Below are 23,237 nucleotides of genomic sequence, written 5' to 3' on the forward strand. Positions count from 1 at the left end.
CAACCGCTGCACTTATAGCGATGAAGCTCCATGTAATAAAAAGAAAAATAAAGTTGGAATGTAGTGACTGTTGAAAGCAGAATTGTTATTTAGGCCGTAACATTAGGCCGTAAAGTTGTTGAATAAAGGTTGTTGAAAACCGCAAAACACGGAAAAACGAAACTTAGTTTCACAACTCCATACTGAGCAATGAAAAATTATATCACAATTCTGTAGGCTGCACCTAGTAATGCATCTAAAGAGAACAAAGCTTTTGTAATATACATCGCTTTGAAATACGATATTGAGGACCAAGTAATAGGTGGGTAAACATAGGTAATATGTGAAGAACTGTCGTATACATTGTAACCAATTGACGTAAGCTGTAAATTTTTGTGTGAACTTTCACCGCTTAAGCTACTATAATATATGCAATTTAGAAAACTGCGATTTCTGTTTTTTTTTAGTGTGCAGTTATGGATTTTATATCTGTACGCGTACATACTTCTTAAAATTGCCTGACTATTCTTGCAAATATTAAGGGGCCTCAGTAAAACGTTACTTGCTACAATGAGTAGTATTTAACTTTATCTCTCAATGGAGAACATTTCACCCAAGTCATTCTTGATGTTGTGCAATAAAGCGTTTCTACGCATTACGTTCACCAAATTCCGAACACGCAGCATGGGCCTCGGTGGCGAGCTATAGCTTCCTCTTAAAAACCGTGCTCAGAAGAATGAATGCAGAAGCGCATCTGGCAGCGAACGCGAAGGCGGTGGTGAAGCCGCGCGCGACCACGGAAGCGTTGACGGCGATGGATCCGTGGGGGCGCGTCATACGCAACGTGCAGCTGAGCACGCCCACGAAAGCGCCCAGGCTTACGAAGAAGAGAAGGCGGGCCGTGTGCTCCACCGAGTGCCTGCGCCGGCCCAGCACCGCCAGCATGGTCCACATGAGGCTGGAGCCCAGCATCAGCGTGATGCGCTGCGTTGCGTCAGCATGACAGGGAGTGTGGCGAATCAATTTGAGTTGATGATCACCGCAATCGTAATACACTGCCCTGACAGATGCACACACGCATTCGTGTTAAGACGCAGACTGCAGTGAAGAAAACCGCAATTCAAATGCGTTTGTTTCTTTTCGAACGAAACATCCACAACAAGAACGTGAAACGCCTGCACTCCGCATCAATATAAAATGCCACAGTTAATCGGTAATCAAACAGAGATACTCACATTCGGAACCTTATTCTTTGCTATTTGCTATGAAGCATAGCGTTTCTAAATAAACACCCAAGAGAGAACGGTGTCGCTAGTGCCTAGGCTAGTGCTCTCCTGAGCGTGCCTCAACCTACATGGGAATCATGGGAAGTACATGCTTCGGATTCGGCTTCGGATTGATTTCGATCTTTAGACCAGCTGCGTTTGATTAAGGCGCAGTAAACGAAGCTATACTCAAGTATTATCTCGTAAAATTGAATTTTATTTCTGCAGTGTCACGGTACGTGACACGATGCGTTAACACGGTACGTAAACTTTGTATGACTGGGATTGAAACACGTTTTGCTATGGCTTACACCAGGACACACCAGGGTATGCATTCTTGTGCAATTCTGTTCCCGATTTTGTGCCAGAGTATAATTATTTATTTGTTTTTACAACAGCAATAACAACTGTGCATATTATTATATATAAATACTCAAGTATTTATGGGAATAAAAATTTTTTATTATGAGAAAGTGGTGCGCCCTTGAGAGGAATGCTAGAAGTGTCGTCTGCTACGACGCCTGCTCGCAGCGAACGCGAGATTTTTCTCTCAGACGACAGGCACTTAATTGTGAAATCTCTCCCTCTTTCGAAAGGCTATGTCGGCTGTCACCATTGCTGAACGTCTTCAAGTACTTTTAAGCACATCTACTGCACTGCTAGCAGGGATGCTTGAGGCCTCCTACGAGCATACTTCTTTTATTTTATGTTGACGCACGGCTTCCGAAGCTTTACGGCATGGCTTTGCACTTGCCCATTTTGCGACACCGGACTGCAGCCAGCAAGCAGCAACCTTTCCTACCACGAGTAAGTTTGTGTTCTCAAAGTCCTAAAACACGCATTTCAATCAGCACATAGACAAGTAATGCACAATGAGACCCTCAATAAAATTTGATTGTCAAGAGACTAGAAGTACAACTGTCTATGTCTTACATCAGTAGTGCCTTTTTTTTCCTATTCTGAAGTTTCATAAAGCACGTAACGCTACAGCGCCAACCTAACACACATAACAAACCAAGGTCCAAATGGTCAAAACATGTTGTTTCAACGTTTACGATGCCATCGCTTTCTCGTCAGGGCTTCGACACCACACCGCGACACAAACATCGTCCTAGCCGCTGGCCCAGCGCGCTATCGCCACCTCGAGCAAGAGAACAAAGGCAGAGAGCTTTCCGTTGCACTGTCCCACTACAGGTTATAGCAACTGCGCTTGCAGCGAAACCAAAACTGCCAAAAAATACTTGTAGACACGCTCGCCAGTCAACAGAATGCCAATCCGTAGCCCGTACTTCCCATCATTCCCATGATGGTTGAACGATCGCAGCGCCAGATTTCACCTCTAGTTATACTGATATGAAACTCTATGCTATGAAGTTTGCTGTGTGCTACGAGTTTTAGTTTGCTATGTGCTATTTGCTGTAATCACAAGTGCACAAACAGACACGAGGGAATGAGATTGACAACGTCGGCAGCGTTGGCCACTGTTGATGCGGACTTAATATTATTCGCCCGTGTTCTATGTCTATTGCAAAAAAAAGACAGAAAATAGGTCGAGCTTCTTGCTGACTCTGCCCTGAACCTCTTATTTAGCATATAGCAACGAACAGCAGTGGGAGCACACCGCAGAACACGGTTGCAAGCAGCAGCTATGCCTGCAGCTATGCTGTGAAGCGAGCAGTCTCGTTTTGCCATGCCGTTACAAAGGTGGCGGTCTGCGCTCTGCTGCAAGTCGTTATACGGCGCTTGACATTTTTCATATCCTCTCATCATCAGTGAATTTTATGTACATTGCAAGACGACGCCCCCCCCCGCCCACCTGGTGACGCCTAGTTACCCATGTCTTGTGCTAGCTGATTATGCACTTGCACATGCAAATTTTACAGAGAAGCTGTTTATGTCGAGGGTTTCGTGGATTTTTCGTGTCAGTCAACAAATCTGCCTGTGCAAAAACTAAGCTCGCGAATTTAATGCAAAATCGCTTCATTCTATGCAAGAGCGTATGCGCCTCATCACTTGAATATGGATTTTCAGTAGATTATTTATAAATAGGCACCATTTTCAGGATCTGTAGACTTTCAGGTAGATATTATTTTTTTGCTTGCTTAGGGAATATGAGCCATTGCTTAAGGGGGTATGAGCCATCCAGTGTGTTAAGCGAGGGAGAAATTTCCCTTTGGGTAGGCATAGACATGCTTACGCGCTTAATGGTACATACACACAGGTGGTATGAAAATGGGTGTGCGTACATATCGTCGCGATGACCACCGATCAGAAGAAGAAATGTGTTCATACCTTCGTTCGAAATTCTGCGTCACCTCTGTGTCGAGTGCTGAACAGCTTCGCTGGTAATTCATCTGGCTCATTGTTTTCTTAATTTCATCACACCCCCTAATTTCCTGTGGTATTTGACTACGCTTCCCTTCCCTAGGCACCAACTCTGCAACTCCAGTGGTCCACCGGCTGTCTGCACTTACATGGCCTGCCCAGCTCCACTTCTTTTCTGTTAATGTGAACCAGCATGTCAGCTCTCCCGGTTTGCTCCCTGATCCCCACCGCTCGCTTCCTGTCTCTTAACGACACGCCTGGCATTTTTTGTTCCATCGCTTTTTGCGTCGTCCTTAACTTGGCTTCGAGCTTCTTTATTAACCTCCAAGGTTTTGCCCCGTACGTTAGCGCTAGTAGAATGCAATGATTGTGCACTTTTCTTTTCGATGACAGAGGTTGGCTACCAGTCAGGATAATATCCTCAAGTTTTCCTTAAAAGGCATGGCACATCTGAACCGATTTATCGTCAAGCAAGCGGAGGGATTCATTTGCTTCAACCAGCGGCCACAACTCAAAGCTCGCGCTGGTGAACAAAACGTAGTACGCCACCCAGTGAAAGCACGACAGTACGCAAACAATACGTGCGAATAGACATCTGCCTGTTTGCAAACAGCGCCACGTCACTACGAATGCTCCCCCCCCCCCTCGTTTGCCCCACCTTCGAAGTGGGCACTGGTTGACAAAAAAGGTTATGCCACATGTTCTTGCTGCTCAAGAGATAGTATATCCACTGCAGCGATTGTAATTTCGGCATATTGCTATTGTTTGAAGTGAGGGCATCTGTGAACTGTGCTTAGAAAGTATAATCGTCTCAGCTTTACCGGCACAGGCACGTAGCGTTGTTGTTGAGTGCACGGTTGAGGCTAAGTGCCCATGGTGCGGAGAGAAACCAGATCTGTACCACATATCATGGGCCTGTCAAAATATTGAGTCCCCAACTATCTATAAAATTAAAAACCCGAGTGCGGAACAGTGGGAGAGTATGCTTTCCAGCGTAAGCTTGAACGGCCAAAAGCGCCTAGTAGAGCGAGCTCGCGGGTTGGCCATACTCAGTGGAGCCTTGGACTAGGGCACCAACCCTGTGATTGCAGACTGAAGAATCCATCAGAAGATGGAAGAGGCCGTCTGAAGCCACGAAGGTCTCTTTTCTAGAGCCCAATAAATGTTTTCCGATCCGATCCGATGAGTGCACGGTTTCCTTAAATTAGGATGCAGTGATTTCGTAAGCATGCGCCTCTTCGGTAGAACAAACAGCCACAAGAAGTTATTACTATTCGAAAGGGAACATTTCATCACAGAAGATGCACATTTTGATTTTGCCGAAATGATACTGCGCTAATGACTGGCCTTCGGCCAAAAACTTTTATTGTATTGTCATGAAGGTACTAATTTGCGCCCCATTTACACTGTAGTGTTAAACGACCTACAGGATTAACTACTTCTAAACTATGAGCTATACCCATCACGGCGGCACTTGAATTCAGACGAGGCAGGAATGCAAAAACACTTGTTACCGTGCTTTAGGAGCATGGTAAGAGACCCCACATGGTCAGAATTCATCCGGAGCCTTTCCTTACAGTGTCCGCCATAAACCGCTGTGCAACTTAGGGATGTTAAACACTATAATTAAATTTCATTTGTTAGCCATCGTGATGTGAACGTACAAAGCAAAAGCGCACACCGCTGCGCAGCACCTTCGCTGTAGCTGATGCCTACAGATTGTCAGGTGCCTCCCTTTGCTGCTTTCAACATTAAAAGACCCAATTTTTGTATGTTTAGTGCATCGTCCGCACATAAAGTTCGTGCCGTAGAGTATAACAAGAAAGGGAAAGGAAGAAAGTTCGTATTGACTTAAGACCCATCGGATCTGCGTTGAAACGCGATAATTTCAGCTGTTTGTATTTTGTGCATTCCCAGTGGTGGAGCGTATACATGGAGCTTCGGCAGTGATCAGAACAAGCTACGAGCTCATTCGTAGTTTTAACTTTCAGTCGATAGAATATGCTGAAATAAGTCCTTGTTCTTTTTTTTTTTCCAGCGCACAGCGCAGATGGCACCGACATACATGCGCTCACTAATCATCGCGTCTCATTCATTCTTGCCTGTTCAAAAATTACGTGTCCTGAAGTTTTGTCGGCGCCTGATGACTACGAGTGGCCTCTTACACGCAACAGGCGTCGACAGTCTCTTTCTTCTCTCTATCTCTCTCTCAAACACGCACACACACACATGCACACCCACCCACACGCACGCACGCACGCACAACGTCCGCTTCCCTACGCAAAGATGAGCCGTCATCGCCATTGTTTTTCGTCGCACACTTTCCCTCACCACAACAAACGTGGTACACTGCCATGGAAAAGGCAATATTCTTCATTGCGCAATCCATCACAGACCACCACGTGGCTCAAGTTCACAAGCAAAAAAATTCCACCGTCACCAGATTTCCATCACGCAGTTTAGCATACACCGAAGCTCTCCGACACAAAATACTGCTAATCCGGCTAAGAAAAGAATTGTGGAGGTTCACGTAAAAGGAAAAGAGAAAAAAGAAAAAAAAAATTGGAGGCTTATCAAGGTTAAGCCCAGTGGATGCGAAGCATGTTAAGCAGCTGCCTCAGTGTGGATGGGGCTAAGTAACAGAGACGTGGTTTTAGGTTAATTGTCGCACTTTATTCTTTGCAGCCCGACAAACACACTCTTATGGTCCGTAAATGCATGACTCTTGGTTTGCACTTCACTTATTCTGTATTGTCTTTGAGCATTTCTACACATCATCATCATCATCATCAGCCTGGTTATGCCCACTGCAGGGCAAAGGCCTCTCCCATACTTCTCCAACTACCCCGGTCATGTACTAATTGTGGCCATGTTGTCCCTGCAAACTTCTTAATCTCATCCGCCCACCTAACTTTCTGCCACCCTCTGCTACGCTTCCCTTCCCTTGGAATCCATTCCGTAACTCTTAATGACCATCGTTTATCTTCCCTCCTCATTACGTGTCCTGCCCATGCCCATTTCTTTTTCTTGATTTCAACTAAGATATCATTAACTCGCGTTTGTTCCCTCACCCAATCTGCTCTTTTCTTGTCCCTTAACGTTATACCAATCATTCTTCTTTCCATAGCTGGTTGCGTCGTCCTCAATTGAAGTAGAACCCTTTTCGTAAGCCTCCAGGTTTCTGCCCCGTACGTGAGTACTGGTAAGACACAGCTGTTATAAACTTTTCTCTTGAGGCATAATGGCAACCTGCTGTTCATGATCTGAGAATGCCTGCCAAACGCACCCCAGCCCATTCTTATTCTTCTGATTATTTCAGTCTCATGATCCGGATCCGCAGTCATTACCTGTCCTAAGTAGATGTATTCCCTTACCACTTCCAGTGCCTCACTACCTATTGTAGACTGCTGTTCCCTTCCGACACTGTTAAACATTACTTTAGTTTTCTGCAGATTAATTTTTAGACCCACCCTTCGGCTTTGCCTCTCCAGGTCAGTGAGCATGCATTGCAGTTGGTCCCCTGAGTCACTAAGCAAGGCAATATCATCAGCGAATCGGAAGTTACTAATGTATTCTCCATTAACTCTTATCCCCAATTCTTCCCAATCCAGGTCTCTGAATACCTCCTGTAAACACGCTGTGAATAGCATCGGAGAGATCGTATCTCCCTGCCTGACGCCTTTCTTTATTGGGATTTTGTTGCCTTCTTTATGGAGGACTACGGTGGCTGTGGAGCCGCTATAGATAGCTTTCAGTATTTTTACATACGGCTCGTCTACATCCTGATTCCACAATGCCTCCATGACTGCTGAGGTTTCGACTGAATCAAACGCTTTCTCGTAATCAATGAAAGCTATATATAAAGGTTGGTTATATTCCGCACATTTTCTATCACCTGATCGATAGTGTGAATATGGTCTATTGTTGAGTAGCCTTTACGGAATCCTGCCTGGTCCTTTGGTTGACGGAAGTCTAAGGTGTTCCTGATTCTATTTGCAATTACCTTAGTAAATACTTTGTAGGCAACGGACAGTAAACTGATCGGTCTATAATTTTTCAAGTCTTTGGCGTCCCCTTTCTTATCGATTAGGATTATGTTAGCGTTTTTCCAAGATTCCGGTACGCTCGAAGTCATGAGGCATTGCGTATACAGGGTGGCCCGTTTCTCTAGAACAATCTGCCTACCATCCTTTAACAAATCTGCTGTTACCTGATCCTCCCCAGCTGCCTTCCCCCTTTGCATAGCTCCCAAGGCTTTCTTTACTTCTTCCGGTGTTACCTGTGGGATTTCAAATTCCCCTAGACTATTCTCTCTTCCATTGTTGTCGTGGGTGCCACTGGTACTGTATGAAGCTCTATAGAACTCCTCAGCCACTTCAACTATCTCATCCATATTAGTAATGTTATTGCCGGCTTTGTCTCTTAACGCATACATCTGATTCTTGCCAATTCCTAGCTTCTTCTTCACTGCTTTTAGGCTTCCTCCGTTCCTGAGAGCCTGTTCAATTCTATCCATATTATAGTTCCTTATGTCAGCTGTCTTACGCTTGCTGATTAACTTCAAAAGTTCTGCCAGTTCTATTCTAGCTGTAGGGTTAGAGGCTTTCATACATTGGCGATTCTTGATCAGATCTTTCGTCTCCTGCGATAGCTTACTGTTATCCTGTCTAACGGAGTTACCACCGACTTCTATGGGCGTCTTGCACTGGAGTTTGAGGTATAGTAGCGGCGCCTGGTGGCGGTGCGGGAAACGACATCTGGGTCGTACTAGCTTGGGTCGTATTGAGCCCTGGCTGTGGCGAAGCACGTTTCTAGGCCGAGTTTTGTGTCAATTCGCACTTTTTTATGGCCTGTTGCGAGTGTGAAAAGGCTCGTCACTTCTCACAGACCACGCTGCGAGCTCGCCGGAGCCTATAGTTTAACGAAAACGGACTCTCCTTGTGCCGTGGGACATAATGCTGGGAGCAGGAGGAATCGGTGATGCCGATCCGGAGAGACCTAGCCCAGCCTCGAAAAGGCGTCACCCTCATTACGTCTGCGTCGTGGGCTGCCATGAACAAGAAGGCCTGAATCCCAACATCACATTCTACCGTTTTCCTTCAAGGCATCACGAAGTGGAGCGTCGGGCGCGCTGCATAGCTGCAGTTCGTCGCGCTGAGTAAGCAAAACTTCGTGCCATGCTGGCTGCTTCGCCTGTCTTGAAGCTTGCTTGATTATCTGCGTTCGAAATTTCGGTCTTTTGCACCTACAGTCCCGACAGCAGACCGACATAGCAGCAGGCATAGCTGGTAATTCACGATTCGAGACCCGGCCACAGCGACAATTAACAATTCGACCGATGCGAAGTGGTGAAGTGTGTGCAAATGAGCACAAATGGTCGGGATCATTCCATGACAATTCACTAATCCACTACGAGCAGCACAGGTTAAGATAGTTAAATGCGCTCATCCTTGATCTCAAGCCAGCACGTTGAGGCAGCGCAGCAAGGCAGTATTGATTGCAGCACATCGATGTTCGAGCGCTGTCATTAAAAGCTACATCAAGCGAGCAGCGCACAAGCTCGCGCTACAGCGCGATTCGCACGTACGTGCGAGCTCATATCCATTGCATCAGTTTAGCGGCGTGCAGTCAACAAAGCTTGCAGGAGGCCCGCCGTTTGGCGGCATGTCGAAAGACCGCTGCCGTCGCGGCGCGTACGATCGTGCGCTCGAGCAGTTCGTACATCGCGGCGCGTACCGTCGTGTGCTCGAGCAGTTCCGTACACATGATGTCTGCTTATCGCTGCTGTGGATTCATTTATAGCACGCATTTCCTCGCGTTTGTGCGCCTGAATCTAGCAGCTAGCGTGCAAACCTTACCTGTAGTTCCACTTCGTACGCGACTCGCTTCACTTGCGATTGACACCGTGCTAAAACTTCGCCGCCTAATTCTTGAACGGCGTACACGTATTCGGCACTGCATAATTTCTTGCCTTTACGCAGCGTGCCACCCCTGAAAAAATCTTCGGCGCCCGATATACGCAGCAGGCCGTGCTACAACACAACCGAAAGTGGCGGGTCCATATTATAAACGTGCTTTCCGAAACAGACGACCGAGCTTGGTACGACCCATTTTAGGACAGAGGACGCTTTTTAGCACCTTTCTCGCACCTTTCTCGCAGCGCCCCCTGGGCAATGCAAGAGCCCCATTGCACACTCCTTAATGATGCCCACAAGATTGTCGTTCATTGCTTCAACACTAAGGTCCTCTTCCTGAGTCAAAGCTGAATACCTGTTCTGTAGCTTGATCTGGAATTCCTCTATTTTCCCTCTTACCACTAACTCATTAATCGACTTCTTATGTGCCAGTTGCTTCCGTTCCCTCCTCGGGTCTAGGCTAATTCGAGTTCTTACCATCCTATGGTCACTGCAGCGATCCTTGCTGAGCACGTCCACATCTTGTATGATGCCAGGGTTAGCGCAGAGTATGAGGTCTATTTCATTTCTAGTCTCGCCGTTCGGGCTCCTCCACGTCCATTTTCGGCTATCTCGCTTGCGGAAGAAGGTATTCATTATCCGCATATTATTCTGTTCCGCAAACTCTACTAATAACTCTCCCCTGCTATTCCTAGTGCCTATGCCATATTCCCCCACTGCCTTGTCTCCAGTCTGCTTCTTGCCAACCTTGGCATTGAAGTCTCCCATCAGTATACTGTATTTTGTTTTGACTTTACCCATCGCCGATTCCACGTCTTCATAGAAGCTTTCGACTTCCTGGTCATCATGACTGGATGTAGGGGCGTAGACCTGTATAACCTTCATTTTGTACCTCTTATTAAGTTTCACAACTAGACCTGCCACCCTCTCGTTAATGCTATAGAATTCCTGTATGTTACCAGCTATGTTCTTATTAATCAGGAATCCGACTCCTAGTTCTCGTCTCTCCGCTAAGCCCCGGTAGCACAGGACGTGCCCGCTTTCTAGCACTGTATATGCTTCTTTTACCCTCCTAACTTCACTGAGCCCTATTATATCCCAGTGAAGTTAGGGATATACACAACACCACAACAGTGTTGTGTTTCTACACAACACCAAGTTTAAACTGTTTCCCCACTGAGTCATGGACTTCCTTTTTTGGCGAGGCCGCTTCATCCCTCGCGTGACGTCACATATCACGTGATGCAGTGATGGTGGCGCCGCCGCCGCGTCGCGCGCGACGGCGCGAACCGAAGCGTGGAGGCCTCCGGCGGGCGACGTCCGACGGCGCGATATGAGGCCCCATCTGCAGCCGGTGTGACGTCATCACGTGACGTCACATCATGTGATCTCACTTCAGGGTCAATGGTGGCCACCGCCGGGAGGCGACCGACGGCGCGATATGAGGCCCCATCTGCAGCCGGTGTGACGTCATCATGTGACGTCATGTCACGTGACCTACTTGAAGGTCACTTGAAGGTCAATGGTGGCCACCGCCGGGAGGCGACCGACGGCGCGATATGAGGCCCCATCTGCAGCCTGTGTGACGTCATCACGTGACGTCATGTCACGTGACCCCACTTCCGGGTCAATGGTGGCCACCGCCGGGCGTCGCGCGAAGGCCCGAAACCTACGTTAATATGCTTCGCATAAAAATCGCCTTCACATGGCGCCCACCTACCCCATATAATCTGCTACTGCACCACGCAGAAAGCCAGCGGCGGCTTTGATTTGCCAATCAGGATCACTGCACGTGTGCCGGCCCACAGTACGCTGTGACGTCGTTGCGGCGGCGTCACGTACCCCAGGAGAGGTCAACTGACGTATCAGCACTCTTGCAACTTTCAATTGAAATATACGAAATATACAAGAATGTACTAATTTGCGCCCCATTTATACTGTAGTGTTAAACGAGCTACAGGATTAACTACTTCTAAACTATGAGCCATACCCATCACGGCGGTGCCTGAATTCAGACGAGGCAGGAATGCAAAAACACTTCTTACCGCGGTTTAGGAGCATGGTAAGAAACCCCACATGGTCAGAATTCATCCGGAGCCTTTCCTTACAGCGTCCGCTATAAACCGCTGTGCAACTTAGGGATGTTAAACACTATAATTTAATTTTATTTGTTAGCCATGGTCATGTGAACGTACAAAGCAAAAACGCACACAATCCGATTCAGAGTAAGCTATCGTCGCACTATTTGCGTACATCCGCAGAGTTACTTGGTATGAGAAGTACTAATCCCGAGATTTTTGAGTGGCGCCTTCTCGCGTATGACGTCAATGGGAGGACTCCGCTGGCGCTCCGCGCGCGCGCTCGCTACTTGGAGGCGACTTGAAGCTGACTGCCGACCTCCTCTGCTCGAGTTTTCAAAATGCCCGTCTCAGGTTTGCTCGACCAACATGTCCGAAGTGTACCAGGACACTATTCCTGGCAAAATCAGCGCAGTAGTCATCGTCACCACGCTCAATGTGGGTTGCTCGTGGTGTCGTGTGCTAGTTATCAGTGTGTACACGGGCTCAACGTTGGTTTCTCGCCATTGCTGTTCGGTTTCATGGCGCACTCATAATAGTTCATCGACCCTCTTTTGGAAATGAACGGCAGGATTTCGCATTCACCGCGGTCCCTGTGCTGTAATAGTGTGTTTCTCTGATCAGCGGATGCTGCGTGCTCGGACGCCCACTCCGTTTTTCACAGACATTCCGTTTCTGTTGTTGCTCAACGAGTTAAGCATATAATGAAAGACGTTCGACGCAATTACAAGAAACTATGTGGTCACTGCGGTGAGTGAATGTGTGCACTGCTTTAGCGGCATTGCAGTAAAATGTCGTCTGGAACGTCTGATGGAAGCACGGACAAAATTAGTTGCAAAACAAAATTATATACTCTTGTGCTGCAGTATTGACCTACGGATCATATTTAATCAAAATGAATTACTTCCAACGTGACACAGCTAGCCCCTGTATGTTAGTCGGCTTAGGGTAACCCTTTCATTCCTCACTCCTGCCGTGGTTAGCGTGCACATCTCCTTGGCTAAATTCGTCCAGCGATGATAATTAGTGCTATCGCGTACGAAAATCAGGCTAAAGAACATGCGCGCATCTGCTATCACAAACACCAGAGACCAGCGGAGCTGGGGGAAGGCCAGTAAAGCAGGGCCAATCCGCACACAAGACCCACGAGCGCCGGCAGCGCGTCCATACGGGGTCCGCCAAAGGCGTCTACTACGGCGTCCGCGATTCGCGTGGCGAACGCTCTAGTAGACGCGGCGGTTGTCTTTACTCTACGTGGCGGCGGGAGAGGAGGACATCGAGGTATCCTAGCAGCCGGCGGGGAAGAATGCACCTCCTCCCTCGTCGGGCCCCCCTGCGTCGCGCGGCACCGGAGAGGCACCGGCACCATCCGCGCCGCGTTCCTCGCTCGCGTGCGCGACGCTCCGTCTCCCCCGCTAGGCTCCACCCACCCTCGCCGCGTCGCTATGCTGCGCAATGGTATTTTAATTCTCTGCTTTCACTCTCTCTCCGCGTTCTACCCCCGCTCGGCGAAGCTGCGCACGTCAAGAGAAACCCAGGCAGCTTCTAACAGGTTCACTGTAAAAGTCACTACCCCCCTCTTTGGCATGGAACGCTGCACTGCTAGCACGCAGCGCATTACTCCTGCAGGTGTATGCTTCACCCACGTAGTCATAGAAGACGTTTCCTGCATCATCGAGTTTGTGTTGCCATTCTGTTCTCGCGATCCCATCCTCGGGTGAGACTTCCCGTCATGTCATAGTGCAATCCTCGATGGTTCTCGCACGCAAGTGGCCTTTCAACGTTATGCGACTCACCAGCGGACGGAGGCGATCTCGGTGTTTGCAAAGTCTTCGTTGATTCTGATACTGATTTACCTCTGGAGATGTCTGTGCTTGTCACATTATCGTCTGCTGCCATGCCAGACTCCACCATGGCTTCTTATCTTTTCCGTTCGCCATCCTCACTGTTCTGGCAGAATCCGTTTTGATACCCATATCTAATCCGCACCTGTGCCCAGTCACCATCCTGCGAGGTGAGACCTTATAATATGTGTAAGCTGTCACGTGTATTAAAAATCTTGATGTTCACGATGGCACCACCCGTTTACATCTTTACGCCATAAATTTTGTCTAAACAATGCCTTCAGCCGTTTTCGACTGCGGCGATGCCACCTTACGCAGTCTCATCGCACCCAACTTCTTACCATCCTTAACGAGTTGGTATCTTCGTTCGACTGCCATCCACCATCCTTGGGTCGCACGATAAGTGCCTATCATTGACACTGGTACACATGCCCCTTGCAATAGCGTGCGTATTGCGTTTCACCAGGGGAGCGCCGAGTTATCACGGAAGAAGTGGACGGCATGCTGCAGAGCGGCGTCATGCAACCTTTTGAAAGTCCTTGGTCAGTACCTGTTGTTCTACTGCTCAAGAAAGATGGCTCCATTCGACTTTGTATTGATTAACGCCGCCTTAACAAATATACAAAAAAAAGCGTTTACCCACTGCCTTGGATCAACGACGCTCTTGATTGTCTGCAAGGTCCACAACACTTCTCATCTTTAGATCTCCGTTCTGGCCATTGGCAGGTTCCCATGGCTGAGGCTGACCGCCCAAAGACAGCTTCCATCCCTCCAGATAGCCTGTACGAGTTTACGTTATGTCATTCGTGCTCTGCAATGCACCCGCTGCGGTGTAGCGCATGACTGATACCACCCTTCGCGACCACAAGTGGAACACTTGTTTATATTACTTGGATGGCATAGTTGTTTTCTCAAGGAATTTGCGACACATCTCATCCGTCGGCATGACATCGTAACATCTCTCACTTCAGCTGGCCTACAGCTCAACCTCAAGAAGTGCCATTTTGTTGCCCGAAAATTAAATCTCTTGGTTCACGTTGTCTCGAAAGGCGGCATACTTCCCGATCCCGACAAGCTTAGCGCCGTCGCAGATTTTCTAAAGCCCACACTTATTAAGGTCCTGCGAAGTTTCATAGACCTGTTCTTATTTTCGTCGCTGTGTCCCGAAATACGCCTTTATCACCGCACCATATTCTGCCGAGCTAACGCGTCTAAGTGCACTACAATTCCAGATGTTGCCCGATAGGCTGAAGATTCACGCCAGCTGGCTTACTCGCTGACTAGCTAAGATACAGGGCATCAGAAAGCACGATCAGGTGACACCCAGCTTCCCTGCCGGTCTGATTGTTTGACTTTGGATACCACATCACACCCCTTGCCTTCCTTCTAAACGACTTGCACGGTACCACGGTCCGTACCGTATCATCGAGGCCACCTTACCTGTGAACTATATCGTTGAGCCAGTCACCCCAACGCCGGAACTTCGTTGTCGGGGTCGCGAGACAGTGAATGTTAACCGCCTAAAGCCTTATTACGAGCCCCTCACCTTGTCTGCTCTCTGAGTCGCCAGGATGGCTCCGTTTTCAACCCGGCGCCAATGTAATGAAGCAGACGCGCTTCGGGGTTCCAGTTGCATCGCAGAGACGATGACGACGACCCGTGCGGTGCTTAGAACAGACCTCGTGCTGTTCGCTGCTGCTAGGCTGCTGTTAGATTTATTACCGCTTGTGTAAGTAAACTTCATTACAGATGGAAGAAAGTAAAATTCTTGTCTACGTGTGGGGATTGAGCAAGAAGCTACGCATGAATCGAAGATGCAGAGGAAGGAAAGATTCTGTTTTGAGCTTTCCGCTCTGTGCTCTTAGGTGAATATTTAGTTTTCTGTTTTCGCGGAAACGAGCGTTTAGTGCATCCAGGCCCTGGTAAGACCCGTTGCTAAGAATAAAGGGCGCACCTGTATGGACGAGCTGTCCATGATGGCGGCCACCGTGGCCGGCATGGTGACCGTCATAGTGGTGGGCTCGTGGGTGCGCGGCCGAAACGAGGCGAGCAGCCGCACCCAGCGACGCCACGTAGTCTGCGACGCCGAAGTCGCCGCGGGTCCCCGTGGTGAGGAAGACCATGGGCTGAGTACTTGGTGCTCGCCGTCCTCGGATTTCATGGCGAACTCCGTTGTTCTTCTTGATGTTAATGATGATGATTCCTTGTACATTGGCACAAATTTGCTGTAGGGGTTACGCCATGAATCGGGTGGTAGTTTAATAAGTGAAGAGAGAGAGAAAGCGAAAGAAATAAAAGTTTATGAGTGAACCAAAGAGAGATCCAGACTTTCCCTATTCGCTCTCAGGTGGGTGGCTTGCTAATTCCAGGAATCCGTGAGCTGCAATCCATGAGCGAACCAAAAAGAGATGTCAACGAAGGTATGAAAGAAACTGATAATAAATCAAATTACACAGTGTATAATAGGATAGTGTAAATGTAAACAGAACATCAGTTATCATACGAGTAAACAAAATGGTTGATATGAGCAATAACCTAAATTTTGAATACCCTGACTCTATTATTATCATTATGTCTTTTGCCATTTCAATTTTTTATTTCAATAAAAGACAAATAAGCGAATCCTCAAAACGAGAACTACCATTTGGGCAGTCTTTTTGTGTCGCGTATATAGCTTCGCAATGTTTCTCAGATTACTGACCTAACCAAGATCTCAACACCGGCGCTTCAAGTCAGAGATGATGATGATGATTTTCTTATATTATCGAGCATACCCACTAAGGGGTATAGGCTGCGTATCGGACACCAGGAGGTAGCTTCAGAGAATTCTTATTTCAATTCGACAAACGTATTTAAAGTGAAAAAGAACAGTAGTGCTTCCTCTTCTTCACGATTTAAAGACAGTTCACTCCATTTGTGCCATCATAATGATGATGCCCCTATAGGTTGTGGGGCTGTGATGTTGTTAGGACCGTCACGTTGCAAAGCGTGTGACGGGAGGAAGATGGAGGCGACGGTGCAAGATGAGCACACACACAATTATATTAGACGGCACGTAGACAAGTAAAATATCTTAAGCTAGACCCACACATATAAGGTTGTTCGTAAATAGAAAAAAAAAAAATGTAGTCTCACGAGGTTGCGGTTAAGTCCGGAGTGTGGTGACACGTAGAGTCCTTGAGGTGGAACACTCGTTCGTCGAGTGATGACCGGCGCGGAATAGCAGACGCAGCAGCACGGGGCAGGAAAAGGTGGACGGCCCACAGCTCGGTAGACGAGAACAGGCCACTCGGTCGCCCGGCCACCCGAACCTCGCGCGTAGAAGCGGGTTCCACGATGCCGGCAGGCCGACCTGAGGCCTCGTGCAAGGCAACGACCCGAGGCGCTCCTCGTCTCGACGACGGACGCTCGCTCTCCCGAACCTCGCGCGTAGATGCGGGTTCGAGGCTGCAGCAGGCCGTTCCGGGGTCTCGTGCCGTGCAACGACCCGAGGCGTTCCCTGTCCCGAAGACGGACGCTCGGTCAGGTGAACCTCACCGGTAGATGTGGGTTCCGTAGGCCCGGCGGCCCTAGTCGTGCCGGCGTTCCAACAATCTCCGTTGCGCGAGCCCCTTTTTCATGCGCTGCACGAGCCTCCCTCGTCTTTCTTTTCCTCTTGTTGAGGTCGGCCGCAATGTCGTCTGCTCTTGCGCTTGGTACTTTGTGAACACTTCTTCACAATCACCCCCTACTTAAGAAAGTTCTTTCGTTCAAAGAACTTCAGTATACTCGCTGTCTGCTGGTCCACCGTAGCACACGCGCACCACAAGAGTATTGCCACTGCACCACAGTTCCGAGCACCGCACACTCGGTACGTTTGAGTACACATAAAAAATACCACAGTGCTACAGTTCCGAGCAACGCACACTCGGTATGTAAGAGTACACAGAAAAATTACCACAGCACTACACTGTCGAGCACCGCACACTCGGTATGTAAGGGTACCCATAAAAATTACTACAACACTGGAGTTCCGAACACCGCACACTCGGCATGATGACAACATTAAGAAGACAGAACACCACGATATAAGGTGAAAACAAAAACCCACAAAACTAACATGCCAGGAAATGTTTGTTGTTCGACATTAAAGTCACACCAGTTTAACGTTCGTGCTTTTAAAATACCATGTTTCCGCAGACACACTCTTTTATGTGCTTGGCAACCGGCTCATATAGTCTGCGCCTACATTCTCGCTGCCTTTAATATACTCAACCGAGAAGTCATACTCCATAAGTATGAGGCTCCAACGTAAAACACGGCTGTTGATGTGCTTGGCCGACTTGATGTAAACAAGGGGCTTATGGTCGCTCTGTAATATGAACGTGCGTCCAAACAAGTAGATGTGGAACTTTTGGACGGCCCACGTAAGAGCTAGGGCTTCTCGCTCAACTGTTGAATATGCAATTTCTCGTGGTTGTAGTCGGCGGCTTGCATATGACACCGGGTGCAGAATTCCTTCATGGCGCTGCATAAGTATGGCACCTATACTTGTTGATGATGCGTCGGTGCGGAGTACGAAAGGCTCGGAAAAATCTGGTGCTCTCAATATAGGTGGTGTAGACAGGAGGATCTTGAGTTCATCAAAGGCTTTCTGTTCACGTTCTCCCCAAACTACTTTATTAGGGCCTCTTTTCTTGGTCAGTTCAGTGAGCGGGTAGGTTACTTCGGAATAATTGTGGACGAAGTCTCGGTAATACCCCGTAAGTCCGAGAAACGAGCGTACTTCTTTTTTCGTCTGTGGACGCTTCGCAGCCTGTATTTTGTCTAGTGTTTCGACCTGCGGTTGCATGACACCGTTTCCAACAAGGTGGCCGAGGAATTTCACTGATCTTTGACCAATTTCACTTTTTGTTGGACGAATTGTCAACCCAGATTCTCTCACTCGTTGTAGAAATGACTCAATTGTACCCACGTGTTCGTCCCACGTTTCAGTGGCAATGAGCACGTCATCGAAGTAGTAGTAAATATGTGGTATGTCTGCTACTACTTTTCTCATGAGGCGGTTGAAAACAGCTGGTGCTGTTTTAATGCCAAACGGCATGAAGCGGAACTGATATAGGCCTGATGCCGTAGCAAAAGCTGTCATTGGTTTCGACTCTTCATCCATGGGCACCTGCCAGTAACCCTTAGAAAAGTCAAACTTTGAAAAATACTGTGCGTTCCCCAGTCTCCCAAAGATAATATCCACCCGAGGTATAGGCTCGTTGTCATTGACCAGTATCTTGTTGAGTTGCCTGAAATCAATGCATAGACGCATCGTCCCGTCTCTTTTCTTCACGATAACTATAGGTGATTGGTAGGCGGACTCAGATGGTTCTATGATGCCTTGTCGTAGCATTTCTCCAATTTCTTTTTGTACCGCTTCTTGGGTAGCAAATGGTATTGGATAGGGCCGCATGTTTACGGGTGTATTCGTGGTAAGTTTCAGCTTACACTGGACGAGATGTGTCTTGCCGGGAACCTCGGTGAATACATTCTCGTATATACTCAGTAGACCCGTGACTTGAGCGCGCTGGTCAGGAGAGAGCGATCCCGATAGACTCACGTCGGCCACCGATTCTTTTCCTTGAAATGGTACACATGGTAGATCGTCATTTTCGGTATCATCAGTGTGACAAGCAGCTGACGCTTCCGGTAATGGCGGTGATATAGGTGGCCGTTCCTCATACTTTTTCAGTAGATTTATATGGAACAGTGTCGTCCTTGTCCCGAGGTCAATAACGTAATCGACGTCATTTCTCCTCTCAAGTACAGTGAATGGCCCTTTCCACGTAAGAATCAATTTGTTGTTGTCCGAAGGTAGCAGTAGCAAAACCTTGTCTCCAACAGCTAAATGACGTGGTCTGGCCTTCCGGTCGTAGTGTTTCTTCTGTAAAAGTTTTGCTTTTTGAAGCTCCTCCTTGGCTAAACGACAAGTGTCTTCAAGACGCTTCCGTAGCTCGACTACATAACCGTATGAGGTTTTTGCGTCATCATCAATATGCTCACCCGTCCATAATTCTTTCAATATCGCCATGGGTCCTCTGACATAACGGCCATACAACAAGTCGAAGGGTGAAAAACCCAGGCTTGACTGAGGGACTTCGCGATAAGCAAAAAGCAATGGTGCCAAGTACCGGTCCCATTTTTTCGGGCTCTCTTGACACATTCGTCTTATCATTTGTTTAAGGGTGCCGTTGAACCTCTCCACAAGGCCATTTGCCATCGGATGATATGGAGTTGTTGGCAACTGCGTAAAAGAGAGAAGACGGCTTAGCTCCTTCATCAGGCGTGACGAGAATGATGTGCCTCTGTCACTGATTATCTCCTGTGGGACTCCCACACGAGAGAGCATCTCTAGAAGTGCCTCAGCTATTTTTTCTGTTTCAATGCTAGGCAGTGCCACAGCGTCAGGATACCGCGTTGCCATATCGACCATTGTAAGAACGTACCTATTCCCTTTCTCTGACATGGGAGATAATGGTCCCACAATGTCAATGGCAACTCTCTTAAACGGGGTATCAATGACGGGAGTATTTGCCAATGGTACTCGACCTATTAGATGTTTGGGAAAAGTCCTCTGGCACGTATCGCACGATTTAACAAATCGCGTGATGTCTGATTGGAATCCAGGCCAGTAGAACTCTTCGCTCACACGGTCTGTGGTTCGCTTTATTCCTTGATGTCCAGCAAGGATCCCTTCGTGAGCCATTTTCATGACAAAATGACGAAGGCTTCTGGGTACGACAAGCTGTTCCATTTGTTTCTTTGACCGCATTGTGTATCTTCGGTAAAGAATTTCCTCCTTTATAAAGAATTGGACGTCGGCGAACCTAGTCTTCATCTCTTTGTCCACTGCTTCAAAGCATTTACGTAGACTGCTGTCCTCCCTCTGCCTGCTTTTCAAATCAATTGGGCTGATGTCTAGGGGGTTTATAGCTGGTACTGGTAACGAATGCGAACCTGATCTTGTCTGTCTGGTTGTCGCTGCCGCTTCCGACTTGTCCCTGGTTTCTCTAGCAGCCAATGATGAAGTGTCAGCAGAGATGGATTCATTGGTAGAACAGTTTCCACCTTCTGCTCTAAATGATTCATCCGCAGCGCTCGGTGTATAAAGATGTCTTTTCCATTCATTGTCAGGATTGGAGACGTTCCGTACACCTTTCACATTTCCCAGGACAATATCATATAAAGGATTGTCCATGCATAAAACCCGAGTCTTGCCTGTGAAGAAAGGTGACGCGATCTCCACGGTTGCTTCAGGTAGCTTCAACAATCTTCTGTCCAGAAGACAGACCGAGGAAATTTTTCCTGTCAGCTTACTGCCTGGTACGAGGGACCTTTTGACAATAATAGAGTCGCATCCTGTATCTCTCAGGACAGTAGCGGGATGTCCTTCAAGCACACCTTCGGCAGTAGGCATAGACTTTTCATCTCGTTTGTACGTTTGCGTTCTCCCGCGTTCCGAACTTCCGGGAACTCGACGCAAGGTCTGTGTCTCTTCGGTTACTGCCTTGGACATGTCTACTTGTTGCATCGAGCACGAAGCCTTCTCAGTACTGTTGGGTTTTTTGGGGCAGTCACCTGTCTTGTGCCCAGTGCGGCGGCACTTTCCACAGACAGACGTATTTGTATTTGGACCCTTCGTATTGGTCCAGCAATCAGCAGCTCTGTGACCGCGTTTACCACAAAGAAAGCAGCGTGGTCTTTCCTTCTCTTCTTGTCGCTCAGGAGTTCGAGCTTGACCTGGTGGCTTTGTAGGTTCTCTCTCGTTTTTACCTTTGCCAAGGTTGACTAACCCTTGCGCCTCCAGGTAATGATCAGTAGCTTCCGCTAGTTTGTCAAGTTCCTGACAGTTCCTTTCTCTCAAAAAGACTGCCAGTTTCTCATGGCAAGTCATCAGAAACTGTTCTGAGACAATCTTGTCCCGCAGAGCATCGTATGTCCGGTCCGTATTGGCCATTTCTTGCCAGTGATCAAAATATCCCAATAGACGACCGGCAAACTGTCTACCAGTTTCGGAATTATCGGGTTTCGCCGACCGAAACTTCCTTCGGTAGCCTTCCTCCGTGAACCTGAAGCGTTGCAAAAGCGTCTGTTTTAGTGTCGCATAGTCCATGGCATGATCCGGTGCCATTCTGCCGACAACACTCAGAGCTACTCCTGTCAAACAGAGGCTTAGCGATAGGGCCCATTTGTCTTGTGGCCAGCCCTGGCTCGTTGCGACGCGCTCAAATCGTTGAATGTATGCATCCAACTCATCGCGTTCTTCATTAAATGGTGGAATTAGTTTGTGAGGACTTTGGTAGCTCTCGGTAGCATTTGCGTGCACACTCTCTGTAAGCTGCCCAGCAGTCATGCTACCCGCTGTCGCATCTAACTCCCTCAACTTTAACTTGAGCTCGAGGACTTCCCTTTCTGCCTTTAATCTAGCTAGCGCTTCGGCATCAGCTTCTTTTGCTGCATTGCGTTCAGCCAGACGTGCTTCACGCGCTTCCCTTTCGCGTGCGCGCTCTTCGTCTACCCATTGTTTTAGTGCCTGGCCAGTCAACCCCAGTTCTTTTCCAATTGCCGTAAGCTTGTCTGTCTCCATCCTCACCCGTCAGACACGCATATGCAATGTGCTGCTCTTCTCTATAGCGTAAGAGCAGTCCTGTTCGCGGACGCCAGATATGTGATGTTGTTAGGACCGTCACGTTGCAAAGCGTGTGACGGGAGGAAGATGGAGGCGACGGTGCAAGATGAGCACACACACAATTATATTAGACGGCACGTAGACAAGTAAAATATCTTAAGCTAGACCCACACATATAAGGTTGTTCGTAAATAGAAAAAAAAAAAATGTAGTCTCACGAGGTTGCGGTTAAGTCCGGAGTGTGGTGACACGTAGAGTCCTTGAGGTGGAACACTCGTTCGTCGAGTGATGACCGGCGCGGAATAGCAGACGCAGCAGCACGGGGCAGGAAAAGGTGGACGGCCCACAGCTCGGTAGACGAGAACAGGCCACTCGGTCGCCCGGCCACCCGAACCTCGCGCGTAGAAGCGGGTTCCACGATGCCGGCAGGCCGACCTGAGGCCTCGTGCAAGGCAACGACCCGAGGCGCTCCTCGTCTCGACGACGGACGCTCGCTCTCCCGAACCTCGCGCGTAGATGCGGGTTCGAGGCTGCAGCAGGCCGTTCCGGGGTCTCGTGCCGTGCAACGACCCGAGGCGTTCCCTGTCCCGAAGACGGACGCTCGGTCAGGTGAACCTCACCGGTAGATGTGGGTTCCGTAGGCCCGGCGGCCCTAGTCGTGCCGGCGTTCCAACAATCTCCGTTGCGCGAGCCCCTTTTTCATGCGCTGCACGAGCCTCCCTCGTCTTTCTTTTCCTCTTGTTGAGGTCGGCCGCAATGTCGTCTGCTCTTGCGCTTGGTACTTTGTGAACACTTCTTCACAGGGGCCTACCAAATACGTGGGATTCGCCAGGATCCGTGTGGCACCGGATGATTCTACTTAATGGTGTCGGTTTTACTATTGCATATTGCACTCTGAGCATAGGGAATTACGGATAGGAATGATTGTTGAGACATTACTTCCTGTGTGAAACAAAATGACTACTGTGGTAGTTCTTTGATTTAGGATTTCGCCTTTTCTATTCAATGTTTTCTTTACATGGATTTCTTTAATGTCCTAGTTCTTTACTATAGCAGTCCCTTATCAAGGAATCCTTAACGTCTAATTAATAGAGGGAGTTAGTCTCTATTCCCAATCACGCATAATTTTTACTTGTTGGCATCTCTCTTATTGCGTGTTGTTTCGTTCGTTCCCT

At 48.3% G+C, this 23,237-nt stretch overlaps 1 protein-coding gene across 1 annotated transcript; it reads right to left on the reverse strand.

Annotated features, from left to right (window-relative positions):
- Positions 1–681: 681 nt before the first annotated feature.
- Positions 682–15,567, reverse strand: LOC129382879 (uncharacterized). Its single transcript, XM_055067111.1, has 2 exons — positions 15,361–15,567; positions 682–963 (listed from the first exon to the last, which is right to left on the reverse strand). The coding sequence occupies exons 1-2, from the start codon at positions 15,565–15,567 to the stop codon at positions 682–684; spliced, it is 489 nt and encodes a 162-aa protein (XP_054923086.1).
- Between the last annotated feature and the right edge of the window lie 7,670 nt (positions 15,568–23,237).

This window comes from Dermacentor andersoni, chromosome 3 (assembly GCF_023375885.2).
Source record: "Dermacentor andersoni chromosome 3, qqDerAnde1_hic_scaffold, whole genome shotgun sequence".
NCBI lineage: Eukaryota > Metazoa > Arthropoda > Arachnida > Ixodida > Ixodidae > Dermacentor > Dermacentor andersoni.

Coding starts and splice junctions, on each gene's coding strand:
- LOC129382879 (XM_055067111.1), bottom strand. CDS start 15,567: ATGAAATCCGAGGACGGCGAGCACCAAGTACTCAGCCCATGGTCTTCC. Junction 964..15,360: donor TGGACAGCTCGTCCATACAG/GTGCGCCCTTTA, acceptor GACGCAACGCAG/CGCATCACGCTGATGCTGGG.